Source organism: Bidens hawaiensis, unplaced genomic scaffold (genome assembly GCF_021521415.1).
Source record: "Bidens hawaiensis isolate Kalapana, Puna unplaced genomic scaffold, B.hawaiensis_p1.1 tig00055946_1, whole genome shotgun sequence".
NCBI classification, from domain to species: domain Eukaryota; kingdom Viridiplantae; phylum Streptophyta; class Magnoliopsida; order Asterales; family Asteraceae; genus Bidens; species Bidens hawaiensis.
This window is the reverse complement of record NW_027500081.1, coordinates 1-18,039: the sequence shown is the minus strand read 5'-3', so window position 1 is coordinate 18,039 and position 18,039 is coordinate 1. Positions and strand designations below refer to the sequence as shown.

General features: G+C 31.3%; 2 protein-coding genes across 2 annotated transcripts; one reads left to right on the top strand and one right to left on the bottom strand.

Annotated features, from left to right (window-relative positions):
• Positions 1 to 966: 966 nt before the first annotated feature.
• On the bottom strand, positions 967 to 2,575 carry LOC143601233 (uncharacterized; the record flags this gene model as incomplete). Its single annotated transcript, XM_077078696.1, has 5 exons — positions 1,918 to 2,575; positions 1,677 to 1,835; positions 1,508 to 1,591; positions 1,276 to 1,335; positions 967 to 1,053 (listed from the first exon to the last, which is right to left on the bottom strand). Coding segments are annotated over exons 1-5 (645 nt in total), but the record flags the coding sequence as incomplete, so codon positions are not given.
• A 12,919-nt stretch (positions 2,576 to 15,494) lies between these two features.
• LOC143601232 (MOB kinase activator-like 1A) lies at positions 15,495 to 17,555 on the top strand. The gene is made up of 8 exons (XM_077078695.1): positions 15,495 to 15,593; positions 15,627 to 15,656; positions 16,269 to 16,317; positions 16,402 to 16,510; positions 16,590 to 16,683; positions 16,770 to 16,900; positions 16,998 to 17,164; positions 17,269 to 17,555. The coding sequence occupies exons 2-8, from the start codon at positions 15,631 to 15,633 to the stop codon at positions 17,338 to 17,340; spliced, it is 648 nt and encodes a 215-aa protein (XP_076934810.1). The 5' UTR covers positions 15,495 to 15,593; positions 15,627 to 15,630; the 3' UTR covers positions 17,341 to 17,555.
• Positions 17,556 to 18,039: the final 484 nt, after the last annotated feature.

Genomic DNA, 18,039 nt, shown 5'->3' with positions numbered 1-18,039 from the left:
AAGTTTTAGTTTGAAGAGGTTACACATGGAATTAGTTGTTTGAATCACCAAATTTGAAATCCACGGATAGAGAGAATATAAATTAGCTAATAGCAAACTTGATCTGACTAGATTTATTCACGAGTTGAGACAGGGCTCACCCTTGAAAAGTGAGTCGGCTTAACTCGGCTCGTTTATTTTAACGAGTGGAAAAGTCGAGCTCAAACTCTACTTGATGAAAGCTTAAGAAAACTCGTTAACTTTTTTAGAATAATTATATATAAAACGACAAAAAAAAAAAGATAACTCGACTTGAGATCGGTAGCCGGTCGAGTTTTGATGTTCGGTTAGTCTTTTTACTATTTTATTATTTAATTTTATATCGGGAGATTCTTATAGCTAACATAGAGTATTTTTAAAATAATTAAAAATAAAAGAGTTATGTTCAGTTGGTAAATTTTTAATTTTTTTTCTAAAAAAACTAAAATAAATTTATATAATGGGAACAGCTTAAAAACAAAACAAAAAAAAAGATACAGCAGTAGCACTAATCAAATTAATTCATATATAAAAAAAGAAAACGAAGTTTGGTTAAAATTATAAAAGACAAATACAAAAATAAATGAACACACTAACTTGGTAAATACTCCCTCCATCCCTTTGAAAGTGTCCACATTTCCTTTTTTAGTTTGTCCCATTGCAAATGTACACTTTTAAAATTTATTAACTATTTCCAAGTTTACCCTTACACAATGCAATCATTCAAACTTTTTAAATTTTGTCTTTTTATATATGTCAAGGGCATTATAGTCATTTGTTAAGCAAAAAATGCAATCATTCAAACTTTCTTAAATTTTGTGTTTTTCAAACCATGACTCTTGTTATGGGACGGAGGGAGTAGTTTTTAGGGAGCACCATTTTGTAAAATATTGTTTCCATCAACACTAGTTTGGGAAAAAAACTCCCTAAAAGTATCACAAAACTGACAAATTTATTCCTGAAAATAAAATTTTGAGGTCTATGGATTACCTGTAACCTGAATATGAAGGAGAGGTCACTTTGTTTAAGGTGTTCCTGCAAAATCACGAGCATGTTAACAGATGACATTTAAGAAAAAAGGTGTGTAAAGGGTTTAGTATTTATGAGTTTGCATAAAGGTTATTCTGTCATATAGGTTGGTTTGAATGTAAAGAACATGATGACGGAACACAAAATTTAACCACAAGCATTCATTTAATTATAGCAGTGTGCATAATCAAACAATGTAGAAATGAGATTTATTAGTTTAAGAAGTACCTGTCCTAGAAGTATTTCATTAAGTTCACTCATAGATGGAGTTCTTTCAACAGCATTAACCTGCAATCACAAGTAGCAATAATTAACACAAAAATATTCGATAACACTGATACAAACAAAAACACATCTCTCAAAGTATCTAACTGAAAAAATACAAAGTTTCAGGTTCCTGAGTTTAAAATTGTAACATAGCAATATAAAATCAATAAATAACAAACTAATGTTGTCCAACCTCCACTCCAACAGGAAAGCAGAATGAAAGGAGATCCCTGTACTTTAAAGGCAGCGGTTTATCGGGAGGGTATACAAACAAAACCTGAAATAAAATAAAAAACATAAATCACATATCATGTTCTCCTCTGCTATTAATTTTAACACGTTTTGTGGGAGTAGAGCAGCACCTGAGGCTCAACATTTGCTACCTCCAATGTTGACTGATGCTGACCATTAACTGCATTTTGCAGCCTTCCTGAACCCGACTGAATATCAGAGTTGGGATGAAGTCCAACTACCACCATGCTCTCAAACAGCCTTGACGGTTCTTTGAAAATCCTGCGATGCTGAAATCTTTTTTGAATTGTAAACAATCATTACCCAAATACTGAACCGAACCTGTTCGAAAACAAAGAAACACAAGCATACCAGGGCCTGCGAATGGAAGCTAGCCCATTGACGTTTCTGCGTCGTTAATACTTCGGGATTGTATGAACTTTTCTCTTCAGTAGTCTGCGATAACCCTTTCAGTACTCTGTAAACTTGATTTTGAAGCTTCTGAAGATGGCCACCACTGTCCTCGGTTGACAAGTACACAGCTCTTGCAACATCTTCAGTAGTCTTCAAGAGAAATGAAGCACCCCAACCCGGACTATCTGAATCATCGTTCTTTTCCATGGCCATAATACCCCTTTATCACACACATAAGAAAAGTAAATGGTTATATACAAAAATGCTGATCCCAAACTCCCATATGTCTACATTGTTGGAAATCAAGTCAAAGAACACGAACACGGAATCTGATCTCAACCAAGATCGACTCTTTTCTTTTTATTATAATTCTTGGCACACTTACATGACCTTAATCCATCTATTTATACCAAAATAAGCCATACTAATCCTGCTCAAACTCGTAACTTTTAGACATTGAAACAAACTAGATAAACTTGATGAATCTAAACTTTGAAACTATTAATTAAATCCTAACTAATCAAACTAAACCTTCCGCTTTAACTCCTTCAACTTTCTTTTAACTCGTTTCAATATTAACTTTCAACATACATAACCTGAAATTAAATAAATTAAACTATATATGTTTGTCAACACTGAGAGTCACTAATATTAATTCTTAAAATTACTAATTTTAGATTTACAACTAAATTTCATTTCCTACAAAAACACCTTTTCATCAAACCACTTAAAGCATACTAATTTAGTCCAGATTATTTATTAACAGAATATATTAGTTAGGGTTTACAATAAACCCTAACTTATGTGAATAATAATAATAATAAAACTTAACAAATACATACTTAAGCAACAAATAATATAATTAACAGCAAGTAACGTGTGATCAAGCACGATTGAAGTTGAAAGTAACGGAAATAGGTGCTGGATTAACGGAAGCACTACTGACCTTAGATCCGATTTAGTAATTATAGATACATGTTTGAAGATGGTTGTGGTTTGTATACACAAAATAATATAAATTATATTATAGGATGAAGAGTTTGTCAGGCGGCCATAACAAAGAAGAAGAGAATGAAGCTCTGTGTTTGCAGTCAGGAAGACGACGATCAAAACAAAACAAAACAAAACAAATTTAGCAATACATACACAGTTTATTACGGAGTAATACTTTTTATTAAAATACTGTTATAATTAGCATTTAGCAAACTTCACCTAACAAAAATATATTTAACAAAAACCTCATTAAAAATACTTAAATTCAACTACTAGGTTTATATTATGTTAGAAAAAAAAAATTGCTTTTTTACTTCTCATAAGAAAACTTTTTTTTTAACGGTTAAATGTTAAAATCTATCGGGACTCTTGAGCTTTTATTAAAATATAACGGACACTGTAAACAAATATTAAAAATATATTTTCTTTATTTCTTTTAAATGTGTATGTAAGCGTTTTTAACAATGCTAGAACCGAGAGTTGAATAATGGAAACAAGTGATCACGAAGAATTTTTGTTTTCTAATACTATCTAGTATTTTTGATAGTTGTTTTTATGTCTAATATGTGAAAAGTGGGGTATATAATTATACAAAAAGAAGTGACAGGGGTAAGTATATTAGGTTTTTAATTATGCCGGGAAGTTTAGAATTACCCAACAAAAATGTGTATTGTTTTACTTTCAGAATGTGTTTTTAGGTATACATAATAATTAATTTATTGCTATAAATAATAAAATAAGTTAATGAGAACATAATCTCATTTTCTAGCTATAAAAAGGTAACATTTATTGTTGTGCCTTGTTCTTTAAAGCTTAACGTTTCACTTTCTATTGTAACGTCTAATTAACTTATTTTAATTCTAACAATAAATTATGCATTAAGTAAAGAGTATAAAGTGCATAAAATATATATTCTCCTATTTGTAACATATATATTAATAGAAAGAGAATGAGTACAAAATTACAAATAAGATAGTGTATATGTTAAGGATGACAAACTTTATCAATGGTTTGGTGGTTTATTGATAAAAACAAGCCTTTAAAACATTATGGGTTTGCAAGGTGAAGATCTTGATTTAAGTCTCACAAACCACAATGATTAAAAAGAAATTTGTTGGGTGTTCGAAATTTGTTGGTTTATTGACTAATTTTGTTTTAGTATAACCTACCATAAGTAAGTTAGATATAACAACATGAAATATTTATTATACACGATCACACGGTATTTTAATTATTTCAAAATCTTGTTATGTATGCTATACGTGTCAAAAAAAAATATTATATTTTTAATAGAAGTTGATATTATAATAATAATAAAATTTTAATAAAAATAAAAGCTAAATAAAGTTGAAAAGCAAGAAAATAAAATAGGTGTTACGTTCTTGATAATGAGTAAAAAAGTTAGGCACGCATGCCTCCAATGTGCTATCAGTTGAAGCATTACTACTCATTATAGTCAAGTTGAATCTTATTTAAATATTCAATTTACTTTATCATAGTCCATAGAAAAAGGTATCATATCAACAAAAACGTTTAAACAATGATCAAATATTTAAACACTTTTTGTAATAATGAATATTATAATTAATTAACACATAAACAATGCAGTAAGCGAAATGTATTGAAATAAGCAATCAAAATCTAACAGCTATACAATCAACCTTACAAGAAAGTATATCTTTTTATGCATTATCTAAACAAACTAGTAAATCTACACTAAACAATCAACCTTACAAGTATATATTTTTATTTCTGACGACCCAACCATGAACCGACTCTTTCTTCCCTCTCACTTCCATCTTTCCTCCACCGTTGTATCCACACAGGTTTCAAACTCCAAAATCACCTCCGTTAGTGGTGCTCTTAACATGACTCAATCTCATGATACGACTTCTTAAATATCAAAGTCAAGCGGGTCTTGGTAAACAAATTTGCAAAGTTTTCGTTGGAACAAAGCTATTGAGTATATTTTAGTTCTCGTTGGAAAAGTAACGCTCATGCTATTTTTCAAATAATTTATAAAAAATTAACTTTGGAAGTATATGTTTGGTGTTGGAAAATTTAGAAAATGTGAATGGAAATTAATTATTGTAATAATAATATAAAACTCTTGATTGGCGAAACTCTTGAGTAAAGTGGCTTGATGACACTTAATGAGTTTTTATTATTACATTAAGTCACTAATTAAGTGAGACACTTGTTTTCTTTCAACTCTTGAATATATTATATGGCTTTGTGCCTCATTTGGAGAGAACTAGAAACATGTGTTCACTTAAAAAATCCATATGGTTAGAGAGGAGTACTCTCTACTTGATTATTTCATCACATTATTCTAGCATATTCATTTTCAAGAATACCGATATACCCGATGTAACCTTGGGCGCGTAGCCTTTCCCGGCAGTACATACTGCTTCGGCTGTTGTACGCTGGGAGACAGACGGGCTCTTTAGTAGAGACCCGAAATCTGTTTTAAGGGAAGCGTATTGAATACGTGCCTCAACCAACGCTCAATATATATTATTATGTTCATGTATTGTTGCAGCCAATAGAGTTGGGTCAAGGATAAGAATCTGTAGCCACACCAAGGAAAACTAAGACGAATGTGAAGATACTCAACGTGTGGAAGACTCGAGTCAAGAAGTTCTTGGTGAAGTTCTCACCAAAGACATCGACACGAATCTATATTAATTGTTCTCTATATTAATTTTATTTTTGGTTTTGTACACGGTAATCTACTAGGATATTTCCCTTGTATAACGAGAGTATCGTTATACTTATTTTATTTTATCACTTTAAAGATTATTGTGACCCATGTCCAACAATCTTAAAACAGATTTTTTCGTAAGATTGTTGCTACAATCTTAAAACCTTATTTATATGGATTTTGGGTTCACGAAATGGTTTGAAATAAAAAATATTTTAGATATTATAATCTTATAAATATATTTTTTTTTTGGGAAATTATGTGCGTGGTACAACTTGGTGTGTTTGGATTTTAGAGATCATGATGCAATCTTATATCCTATACCGTGTTACAAAACATAATATTTGATTCAACTGTTTGGTTCTAAAAAACGATTTGTGTAATCGTTTGTATTCTAACTATAGTGTTAGAACCGATCTTGAAAAAAACCGTTGGGTTTTCATTAGTTTTGTTTAACGATTTTTGCAATCGTTTATGTCTAACAATTGTGTTAGAAATGGTTTTAAGTAAACCATTCGTTTCTTGTAAACGTTAAATATCTAACATGCGTGTAAGATATGATTTATTTATAACGTTTTGTGTAAACGTTAATTTTCTAATGGGCGCGTTAGAAAATATTGTAGTGAGACGTACATGTGAGTTTTGGTGAAATAGTGCACAAAAGATTCCACGTGTGTCTGTTCATATTCCTCTCATTAACTTATTAATAATTCAAGCATCGACTCGATGTTAATGGAGCGATCTTTGGGCCATAGATTAGAAAACCAACAATTTATAAACTCTATCATTTGAAAACGTTATTATATGAAAATGTTAAGGTTTATAATGTGCGCATTATATTAAATCTAAATCATATAAAACTGTTTGATGTTTGATTTTATAATTTTTTTTATATCAATAATATAATATTTTGTAAAACTAAGGAAATGATTTAGAATGATTCTAAACAAGTTTTGCATATTTTAAATTTTTTAAATGGTTCGCTACTCTTGCTAAAAGTAGTATATATTAAACTAAGATAATGTTCACAAGGATACTTTATGGGGACAACAACTTCGTGTTGTGTGAACAAGATTGATTGTTCAAGCCTTGCTACTTAAGTGTAGTAATTGTAACAAGTTGATGTTATTTGAACATATTTGTTCAAGGGTATGGTTTCAAAAGTGAAACGAGGATATGAGGATATGTGTGCATGGATTTCTATTTGAGGGAATACTTGTATACATAATATAAAATGATATCACAGAGATGATTATCCATATGGATTTGATGTGTAAATGTCGTATGTTTATCAATATGGAGTTTTGAATTAATATATGGATTAATATATGTTAATGACATATTAATTCCTTGAAAATTCACTAAGTGTGAATTGTAACATATGAATTAATATATGTTAATGACGTATTAATTCCTTGGAAATTCACTAAGTGTGAATTGCAACATATGAATTAATATATGTTAATGACGTATTAATTCCTTGGAAATTCACTAAATGTAAATTGTAACATATGAATTAATATATGCTAATGACGTATTAATTCATTGGAAATTCACTAAATGTGAATTGTAACATATGAATTCATATATGTTAATGACGTATTAACTCTTTGGAAATTCACTAAATGTGAATTGTAACATATGAACTAATATATGTTAATGACGTATTAACTTCTTGGAAATTCATTAAGTGTGAATGGTAATGAGATATTTAAATCCTTGGATATTCATCATTGAAAATTCACTGACTTAATTGAATTTAAGTAAATCTCACGAGATTTACTATAATATGCTTACAATAGCGATGGACATATAGATGTTTCTACCATCATTCACTTTTGTTTGAACTATGTGGAAGTTTTATCTTTCATTTCGGGAGAGTATCCCAATAAATAGTTTCAAGAAACAAAAATGAAATGTATAAATTGTTTTATGCAAATGTGAATACCAAGAGCTTGAGAGTTAATCCAATTGACTTTATCTCAACATAATAGTGATTGTAGATGAGTAACATTAATCATGATGAATATATTCATCAAAATAATTTGGATTAAGACTTATGTTCAAAGTCCATATAAGTCAATGATGAAGCCTTGGAGATCAAAGGAAAACAAGTTATGTTCTTTAAATGAATGATGAAGTTATGTATGCGCTATATACAATAACTCGTGAGACTTTCCTAAGTATTAAGGTTTGGGGGTTGTGAATAAGTCTCATAACTTTGTCTAAACAAAGGGTTGAATGTTTCAAAGTGATATTGTAATGGCTGTGAATGATCAGAATGATGCATCTTCTGTTCACATGCTAAAGTATTGTAGTCTAAAGCATGCTAGACTAATACTTGTTAATTATGGTTCTTTATAAAGACTAATTAACGCGAAATTTGAAACATCAACAACACAATAATGAATTTGTGTATAGACAAATTTAAAGAAATTTTCATTTAATCTAAGGAAATGATATAACTTGTGAGGATCACAAGAAGACCTCGAACTCTTTAGGTATGTTCTAGATGGTGATTTATTCTAGATCTGTGATGGTTTGTTAACAACATTATGACAAGTTTAGCTTAAACTTTAAAAAGTGGTGGAAGCTAACATTAAGGCATGCGTTATGAACCACTGATACAAAGACGTGGTCTTGTTCAAATCATAAGTGTCGAGTTGTCTTCATAAGTAAAGTTAAACAAACTATATCAAAATGCAAGAAATTTGGGGGAAGCCATTTAAGAAACTACTCTTTAGAAGTATGTAGAAATGGTAATTGATATGATTTATCAAATTTGTGTGGAAAGGAAGAACCTTTCTCTACCCCATTTGAAAGTTGGATGATGTTATCCAATAATACTTAAATGTGGGGGGGTTTCTTGCATTTGAACGTGGAAGGTTTACCTATAAGGATACCCCATTTGAAAGTTGGATGATGTTATCCAATAACACTTAAATGTGGGGGAAGGTTTACCAATAAGGATAATTATCTAAAAATTTTAAACATGTGACCTCGTGGAGTACACAATGGTCATAACGATCTAATCTAGTGATTAGAATCGAATGCCAAATGGTTGCTAGATGTATGATGTGGCATACTAGAGGCAATATTAACTTACAAGTTAAGAGCACGTCATAACAACTCATCTTAATTGAAATTATCTAGTATGACTTGACAAAGTCATAGACAATGGTTTTGGATCCAACAACCCAAGGGTTGATGAGAGATGGAGTTGTGGAATGAGACTAAAGCCCATGAAAAAAAAGGATATATGAAGGAAAACCTAACTTAGTTGACTGGAGATCCCAAGATCTAAGTTCAATAGGACAACCTAATTGTATATCTAAGGGTGGTCACTGTGGAGGCATAACCAATGTATAAGTTGACATATAAGCTAATATATATTTATATATATATCCTCCTAAATTGTAAAGGGAGTGTAACTACTTCCTAGTCCATTCCTATAACAACAGTGGCATGTTGTGAGGCTAAGCATAATTTATGGTTAATGATTTATGTAAATCATTATAACCTCAATGCTTTTAATGATTTATAAATAATCACCTATGTGAAAGAGAAGTGAGGTCGCTTCGAATGAAAGTGTGGGGTGCGCAATTTTTAGAGCTTTCACAGAACCAGGCTAGTGTTCCAGGACCATAATGGACACGACAATGAGGGGATATGCTCGGCTAGGGAGAGTATTGTGTGAAGTGTATTGTCGTCTACACAAATGGGGGTTAGTTCAAGGACATCACGTCTACTAACCGCTAGGAGGCTAAGTATACTTCACAAAGGAAGGTTCAAAGGTAATACCTACCTATCCTGCAATACTCAACCGTCGAGGTTCCATTGGATATATTGGGTGTGTTTAGATCAATCTCCATTCATGTGGGGGATTGTTGGAAAATTTAGAAAAGGTGAATGGAAATTAATTATTGTAATAATAATATAAAACTCTTGATTGGCGAAACTCTTGAGTAAAGTGGCTTGATGACACTTAATGAGTTTTTATTATTACACTAATTAAGTGAGACACTTGTTTTCTTTCAACTCTTGAATATATTATTTGGCTTTGTGCCTCATTTGGAGAGAACTAGAAAAATGTGTTCACTTAAAAAATCCATATGGTTAGAGAGGAGTACTCTCTACTTGATTCTTTCATCACATTATTCTAGCATATTCATTTTCAAGAATACTGATATACCCGATGTAACCTTGGGCGCGTAGCCTTTCCCGGCAGTACATACTGCTTCGGCTGTTGTACACTGGGTGACAGACGGGCTCTTTAGTAGAGACCCGAAATCTGTTTTAAGGGAAGCGTATTGAATACGTGCCTCAACCAACGCTCAATATATATTATTATGTTCATGTATTGTTGCAGCCAATGGAGTTGGGTCAAGGATAAGAATCTGTAGCCACACCAAGGAAAACTAAGACGAATGTGAAGATACTCAACATGTGGAAGACTCGAGTCAAGAAGTTCTTGGTGAAGTTCTCACCAAAGACATCGACACGAATCTATATTAATTTTATTTTTCTTTGTACACGGTAATCTACTAGGATATTTCCCTTGCATAACGAGAGTATCGTTATACTTATTTTATTTTATCACTTTAAAGATTATTGTGACGCATGTCCAACAATTGGTTCTCTTGCTAAATGAATAAATAAATATCTAGCTTGACATCAACGAGTATAAAGATCAAACGTACATCTCACATTCGCTAGAATCGGCCAACTTTGTTTCCATTGGTTAAAAACATATAAACTCAGATCTATCAGGTAGGTCATGTAGGTGGGTTGCTGCACATCCGCTAGAAGCAAATCATTCATCTCTTATATATATTGTCATATTATTTAGACATTGTTTTTGTTTTAGTCAATATTGAACCATATATGAATTAATATAATGGACCTACACATTCAATTAATGAATCAGGGTTACTTCACAAGTGAATCAATGTCTTTTCACATATGCGCAGTGCCAGTTCACATGGTGTTTCATCAAACAAGTAGATTGCCGAGAGTTATAATAAAAGAAAAAAGTTATATTTGATTGGTAAACTCACAAAACAAACATACTGATTAAAATCTCGCCCATAACAATGTTCGCTATAGGTTTATATAGGATGCGAAAAGCGCAAACATTTTTGTATCTAAGGGATAAAAATCTCGCTACACCCACAAAGGCACCCGCTCTAACAACTTTATTTCTTTTCTTATTTAAAAAATAATAATAATATTTGATCTCAATCACGAAAGTAATGGAAGAATCAACTTTATCCTTTCTTATGTTCTTAAATATGTGATTCTGGTTTTAATTTCTTCACCTTTAGTGGTTAAGAAGTGGCCCAAAAATGATATTTTCTAACCACCATCAAATATATCTATCATTTTTCTTAATAAAACCATAGAAACAAATACAGTTGATTTATATTAAATCCATATGTTATTTTGAATTTGAGTACTACAAGACGTATAGGTGGCAATTATTGTTACTATACAATATACACTAGGTGAAATCTTTTGTGGAAGATGTAAAGAACGGAAAATAAATATTTAATATGAAATAAGAGTTTAACTGAGAATATAAATTCAGGAAGAAAAAGGTTGGAAAGTTAGGGTTTATTTCATTTGGATTCAATTAAAACCAAATCCATACCTCATTTTTTTGTTTTTAGATTTTCTTTATTGACCCATTTTTATTACTCAGTTTATTCGCCTAGCTAGAAAGATGGTTTCGTTAGTCATTAGCTTTAGACATGGTATATACTTTATATGATGTCAATTAATATTAGCAATCTTTTAAGTTTTAATAAATGAACAAGTGACAACTAATACGTATTTTATATATATAAAAGAAGGAAAACAAGATATTATTTCTATTTGTGTCCTGTAGTTATAAAGCGGGGCACATTGTCCTAAAAGTCAAAATTATACACTTAAGTCTTTATGGTTTAAAAGTGTGTTGGTTTGAGTCCCTCCGTCAACTAACGATGTTAGTTTAAGGGGCAAGATCAACTTTTCATTTCTAACTTGAAAGAGTTCTCGTCCTGATGGCCTATGGGTTTAATGAGAATCCTGGTTTCATAACACTGAGCCATCAACATTGATCTTCAACCATTCATACTGCTCAAAAGCTATCGATTCGAACACAATCCTAGGTAATAAATAGACTAATATGTCGTTTTTGCAGTTTGATCAAAAGTCCGAAGGTGTTAATCGAAATCTCTAATCATTCTACTCAAAACTTTAAACTGAAATTATTGTAAGTTCATGTGATTCGGCTGCTGAAAGTTCATGTGATTTGGTTCCTGGAGCAGGTGGAGTTGCATTATCTGCATATATATATTTCGAGAATGCTAGGAACTTTTTAGTGGTTGTTAAACAAATGAACTACATTTTGAAGCATCTAATTTAGAACAAACGAGTTTTTAATTATTGTAATAATATATGATTGTTTATGACTGTGATAGTGGAAAATGATGGTACTATTTCCAAATTTCAAGGCGGGAAATCTTCAAGAACTATAAATTGTGTGGGTGGAATATAATAGCACTGTTTCTAAATCCTACAGTGACTAGAAATAAACAAGTGGCCATGGGACTTGGGAATTTTGGGGAACTGTGAAAGCGGACACACCTAGCAACAAGAAACCGATAATAACAAAATGGTTGGTAAATTGTTGAATTATAAAAATGAATCATATTTATTTAGTTGAAGATTTTTAACAATTCTTACCAAACTCAAACAAAATGTTAATTTGATTTTAGTAGTGCGAATAAGGGTTGTTGCATTGGCTTGCAACTCAAATGAAAGGATACCTAATTGGAAAGGAAACCCCAATTAGAAATTGGGAAAGATGAAGGGAATGAGGTGAAGATATATATATATATATATATATATATATATATATATATATATATAAGGGTTTGGATCAAATATAAATGAAATTAGCGTGCTAAACGTGAGAATCAAGTAGAGTAAATATGTGATTATATCATATAGTAATAGAGTAATTACATAATTACTATATGATGTAATCATATATTTATTCTACTTGTATATATAATTACTCTACTTGATTCTCATGTTTAGCACGTTAATTTCATTTGTACGTTACCCTTCCCATATATATATATATATATATATATATATATATTATATTTCTCATTCTGCAACGATACTAAACATCAACCCAGTTCACATGTAGCCATCCTTGTTGATAAATGGGAGGTACGGGTTTCGAATCTTAGCCTCGACGTTATTTTTTTTAACAATTGCTCAAGTGGAGGGACTCGAATTTAATGATTCAAAACCACAGGGACACAACTATAACGTCATAAAAGGGCATAATAATCATTTTAGTTTTCTGTTGGACAAACGTCATACGGGTGGACTCAAAGTGCGGCTGTTTTTAAACCATAATAATTCAAATGTATCTTTTTGACTTTATATGGCATATAAGTAGAAATGTTGGTTTTAGTATTAACTCAGGTTCGATTAATTCAATTACTCATACACATATAATCATTACCGAACCATAAAAATTGGTTATAAAAAATGATAATCGAACCATTGGCTTCTCAACAAACATTTATTCTGTTTTTCTCGCACTCTTAACTTAATATGCTTCATTTTTCAAACAAAAATGTGATATCGCTAAATCCTGGAAGTTCATGCTCTTTAAGTTGACATGAGATTTGATATAATATTTTAGAGAAATGTCATACTTGAAAAGAGTGAATGACGCAATTATGATTTAGTGACACGTCTAACCCTTTAGTACGAAGCCTTCACTTTCAAGTTTTGATTCGCAATTGTAATGAGTTTTTATGCACATGTATATTGTGCGTCTACTTTTAAGATTTTATTCATTGTTACATTAGTCTTCATGCATGTAATGATGTTGTTGAATCATTACAGCGATTTCATGGTTAATGAATAGTTGTAACTGGTTTTGATGCACATGTATAATGACATGTAACCCTTTACAACATTGCGTCCACTTTTCAGATTTTATTCAATACAATAATTATTAATGAGTTTTGATTTACATTAATATAAAAGATATGCTTAACTCATCACAACATTACACCTAAACGTTCAAGTAATGGGTTTTGAGACACATGTATTGTGTGTCCAACCCATTAACCTCATAATTTCAAATTTGAAACAAAATTCATGAGAAATATCAACGATCCTAAAAACTAAGAATATAATACTAGTAAAACATATAGAAAAACTTAAGGATATTGATGTTACTTCTTTCAATAAACCGATACATGTGTAGACACTAGTCATGTGTTTTTATACACATTCAAAAACATATCGTTGTCATGACGAATGTATAGTGTTCCGATGACAAGTTGTAAAGTCACTTCACCATCAGTTTTATCATCAATTTACTGCAGAAACTATTCAATGTTTATTATCATTAACTACACAACCTATGAAATATGAATAAATATAAAACCAAGGCTAAAATAGAGGATAGATATAAATTCAGTGTATCGGCGGAAGGCGATATGGGGGCCATTCCTAATCATACACAGCTAATTGTAGTTATGTTCCAGCCCCCCCCCCCGCCCCCCCCCCCCCACCAGTTAAGCACATATCCCAGTTGTTCTATTTTATTTTATCCAATACAACCATCAACTTCAATAAATAAAAAACAAAATCTTGTAGTGATCCCACATTTATAAAGTTACAATAAAGATTTATACGCTCGAATTTAAAAGATCGATATCTAGATATTTACAACCGGACTCTCTCTAATGCCTCTCCAAAGAAATATGTTTTTAGTTTTTCAACAGGGTTGTAAAGTGTAAACAAACCAAACCGTACCAAGCAGAAGAAGGCTTTTTTATGTTTGTCTGTTAGGCTTTTAATGGACAAACGAATGATTCACAAATAACTATTTTTTATGTTTGTCTGTTAGGCTTTTAATGGACAAACGAATGATTCACAAATAACTATTCTTTATGTTTGTCTGTTAGGCTTTTAATGGACAAACGAATGATTCACAAATAACTAACCTAACGAAAATTCTGGTTCTTGTTCGTTGTTTAAAGAAATGTTCACGAAAAGGGATGAACAAACACAAACAATATTTTATTTTATTCGGCTAGCCAAGAATTATAAGTGCCCGTGATACCCTCAACTTTTATAACGAAGTGCAAAATCAATATAATTTATTTTCCGTTTTATATATTCGGACACCTTTGACTTCCTTTAGCATATATTATGATATCCCCAGGTCCAAATTTTTTTTTCGGGGAAACCACTAAAACTTTCTTCTAGATACGCCACTAGTCCAACTACCAAGTTTATGTTGGTGTTTTATTTAACAATTCATATTGAGTTATTCATATCTTAATTTTACATCTAAGATAATCACATAATACTCATATATATGTTTGTTTCACAATTAATAATTTTGCTTAAATTTATATGATAAAATCATAAAATAATTAAGATATACTAATTAATATGTACTAGTTAAATACTTTAGTTACAATTTCTATATAATTTAGCGATAGAATAGTTAAAAAAACATTTAATGAACAACAGAAACAAGTAAACAAACATTACAAAAACAACTAAACGAACATTACTTTCACTTATTGAATTGAAAAATTTCCTGTTCGTGTTCATACATTTATTAAACAAACGCACTTCTACCGACTAGTTCATTAAACGTTTGTTCGCTTACGGGCCAAGTCTCTTGTTTGGAAGTGATAAAAACTGAATAGTTGAAGGGCAAAGTTGGAAATAAAAAAAAGTAGAAAGGGTGATGTTGGCGGCAGAATCGGCCATATGACAGGTAAGCTTAAGATGGCAATGGCTGTATTATTATTGTTATTATTATTATTCTTTCTTACTTCATCTTTATATAACACACGAAACAAACAATACACCAACAATACTGAAACCCTAGATCATCATCATCATCATCATCATCATCATCATCATCATCATCCATCATGAGTCTCTTTGGCCTTGGTAGCAGGTACGTAATCAATTCACTTCGCTCATTATACGTATAATCTATATATCCAACTGTTCTATTGCTTGCTTGACTTTCAGTTGATTGCTTTTGAATTTGATCTCAATCGTTGATTCGCGGCTCATATATTATTCATATTGACGAAGATTATTAGGTTAATCACGCTAATTTCGTATAATTTTGTTCAATTACGTTATGTTTCCGATTATTTGATGTAATTATTACTAGTTTTAGTCTGAAATCAACGAGTTCTTGTCGGTTTTAGAGCTGCGTAAGCGTATATGGATAGGTTTATGTGTTAACTGTTACATGATCCAGTCAAGTCAATCATAGTTATTAATTTTAGGTCCACAATTGATAAAGTCAAGTTAGTTAGTCATACATAAATTTTAGGTCCAAAATTGATAGAATGATGATATGTTTATGTCATTATGTGCTACATGATTTTGTGATTTTAATTTTTTCTTAGTTTGGATATGAATATTATAGCTAAAATACCAAATATAGGTAGGTTCTAGAACTCCTTTAAGTTTTCTACTAAAGGGTTTAGATTATGATATTCTTTTTATTTTTCATTTGTTAATTTCAATCTTCGGTTAACATTTGTGATTTCAGAAACCAGAAGACTTTTCGACCTAAAAAGAGCGCTCCGTCGGGAAGTAAGGTTAGTTCGTTACACCTAAACAAACGTTTACGAATATTTACAGCTATCAAACTCATTTAATGTGATTAATTGATACGGATTCAGGGCGCACAGCTTAAAAAACACATTGATGCAACTTTGGGCGGTGGAAATTTGAGGGAAGCTGTTCGCCTACCCCCCGGAGAAGATCTTAACGAGTGGCTGGCAATAAATGGTAACGATCTTCTTCACAGACATTTAATTATAAATTATCATATGATTACTGGTTTATATAGTAACTTTTATTTCTGCAGCTGTTGATTTCTTTAATCAAGTGAACATCCTTTATGGTACCCTTACTGAATTCTGCACACCGTCGACATGCCCAACAATGACAGCTGGAACAAAGTAACTTGCTTAATCCTTCTTCGTCGGTCAAAAATAATTAACTATACAGTTTTTAACATTTTGGTAACTTTTGTTGTTATTTTCAGGTACGAGTACAGGTGGGCTGATGGTGTTTCCATTAAGAAACCGATAGAAGTATCGGCTCCTAAATACGTCGAGTATTTAATGGAGTGGATAGAAACTCAACTTGATAATGAATCAATATTCCCTCAAAAAACTCGGTAACGCTATAATATTATTTTTGTAATAAACATATTCATTTTACAGTTAACAAGATTTAATCTATGATCTAACTTGTGTGCGTATGACTATTGTAGGTGCACCGTTTCCTTCCAATTTCCAGGATGTGGTGAAGACGATATTCAAGAGGTTATTCAGGGTATATGCTCACATATATCATTCACATTTTCAGATGATTATGAGTTTGAAAGAGGAAGCTCATCTCAATACTTGCTTCAAACATTTTGTCTTCTTCACATGGGTGAGTCATCTCTTGTTTCTATGTTCTATGCCTTTAATGTTCCTTCTATGTTATTAACTAATTAGTCGAAAATAAGAAGAGATAATTAAACCCGACTAATGCAGGAATTCCGGTTAATTGATCAAGGGGAGCTTGCACCTTTGTATGAGCTTGTTGAATCCATCCTGAAGTTGTAGTTCTCACCTTGTTGTTTTTAACCTTTTTGTTGTTAGTTTGAAACATTTTCCTTTCGCAAATGTCCTAAGCAGCTTTTGTTAGAGATTATTCTTTCATTTTAGCCTACTATATGTTTTTATATTTGAAAGTGGCAACATAATTCAACTATTTATTTGTTTGTTTAAAACATCCCAATTATTCATACATTATTTTAAGAATATTTAGTTATTCATACATTATTTTAACATAGTTAGTTTTTTAAAGTACTTCGTTTTTTTTTTGGTAATGTAATTGTCTGGTTTTGGGACGTTTGTGAGCAGCATAGCGGCCATAGGGGTAGCACCCTTTCACCTTGGCTGCGCAATGTTGGACGCTAAAGATGATGATCCGGCTAGTTTTACGTCACGTTCAGAGCCTCGTAACAATTACTCTAATGATGATTATCTTACAAGTTTCAAGTATGGATAATTTTAAGTAGGTATGAACCCACGTATAAGTTCCAATTATAGTAAAAATAGAGGGGGTATGAACCACATATGTATTTCAGGAAATTGATGATGTTTAGTAAATCCAATAGCTTAAAAAGATCGTATTAAATGATTAGGACGATGTTAGGTAGGTTTGACTTTTGATGTGTATTATAACCAATAATTTCAATAAAAGTGTTCTTAGTGGCTTTTGATCAATTCCAACCACTGGACATTGTTTGAAATGATTAG

Coding starts and splice junctions, on each gene's coding strand:
- LOC143601232 (XM_077078695.1), top strand. CDS start 15,631: ATGAGTCTCTTTGGCCTTGGTAGCAG. Junction 16,318..16,401: donor GCGCTCCGTCGGGAAGTAAG/GTTAGTTCGTTA, acceptor ATACGGATTCAG/GGCGCACAGCTTAAAAAACA. Junction 16,684..16,769: donor ACAATGACAGCTGGAACAAA/GTAACTTGCTTA, acceptor TGTTATTTTCAG/GTACGAGTACAGGTGGGCTG.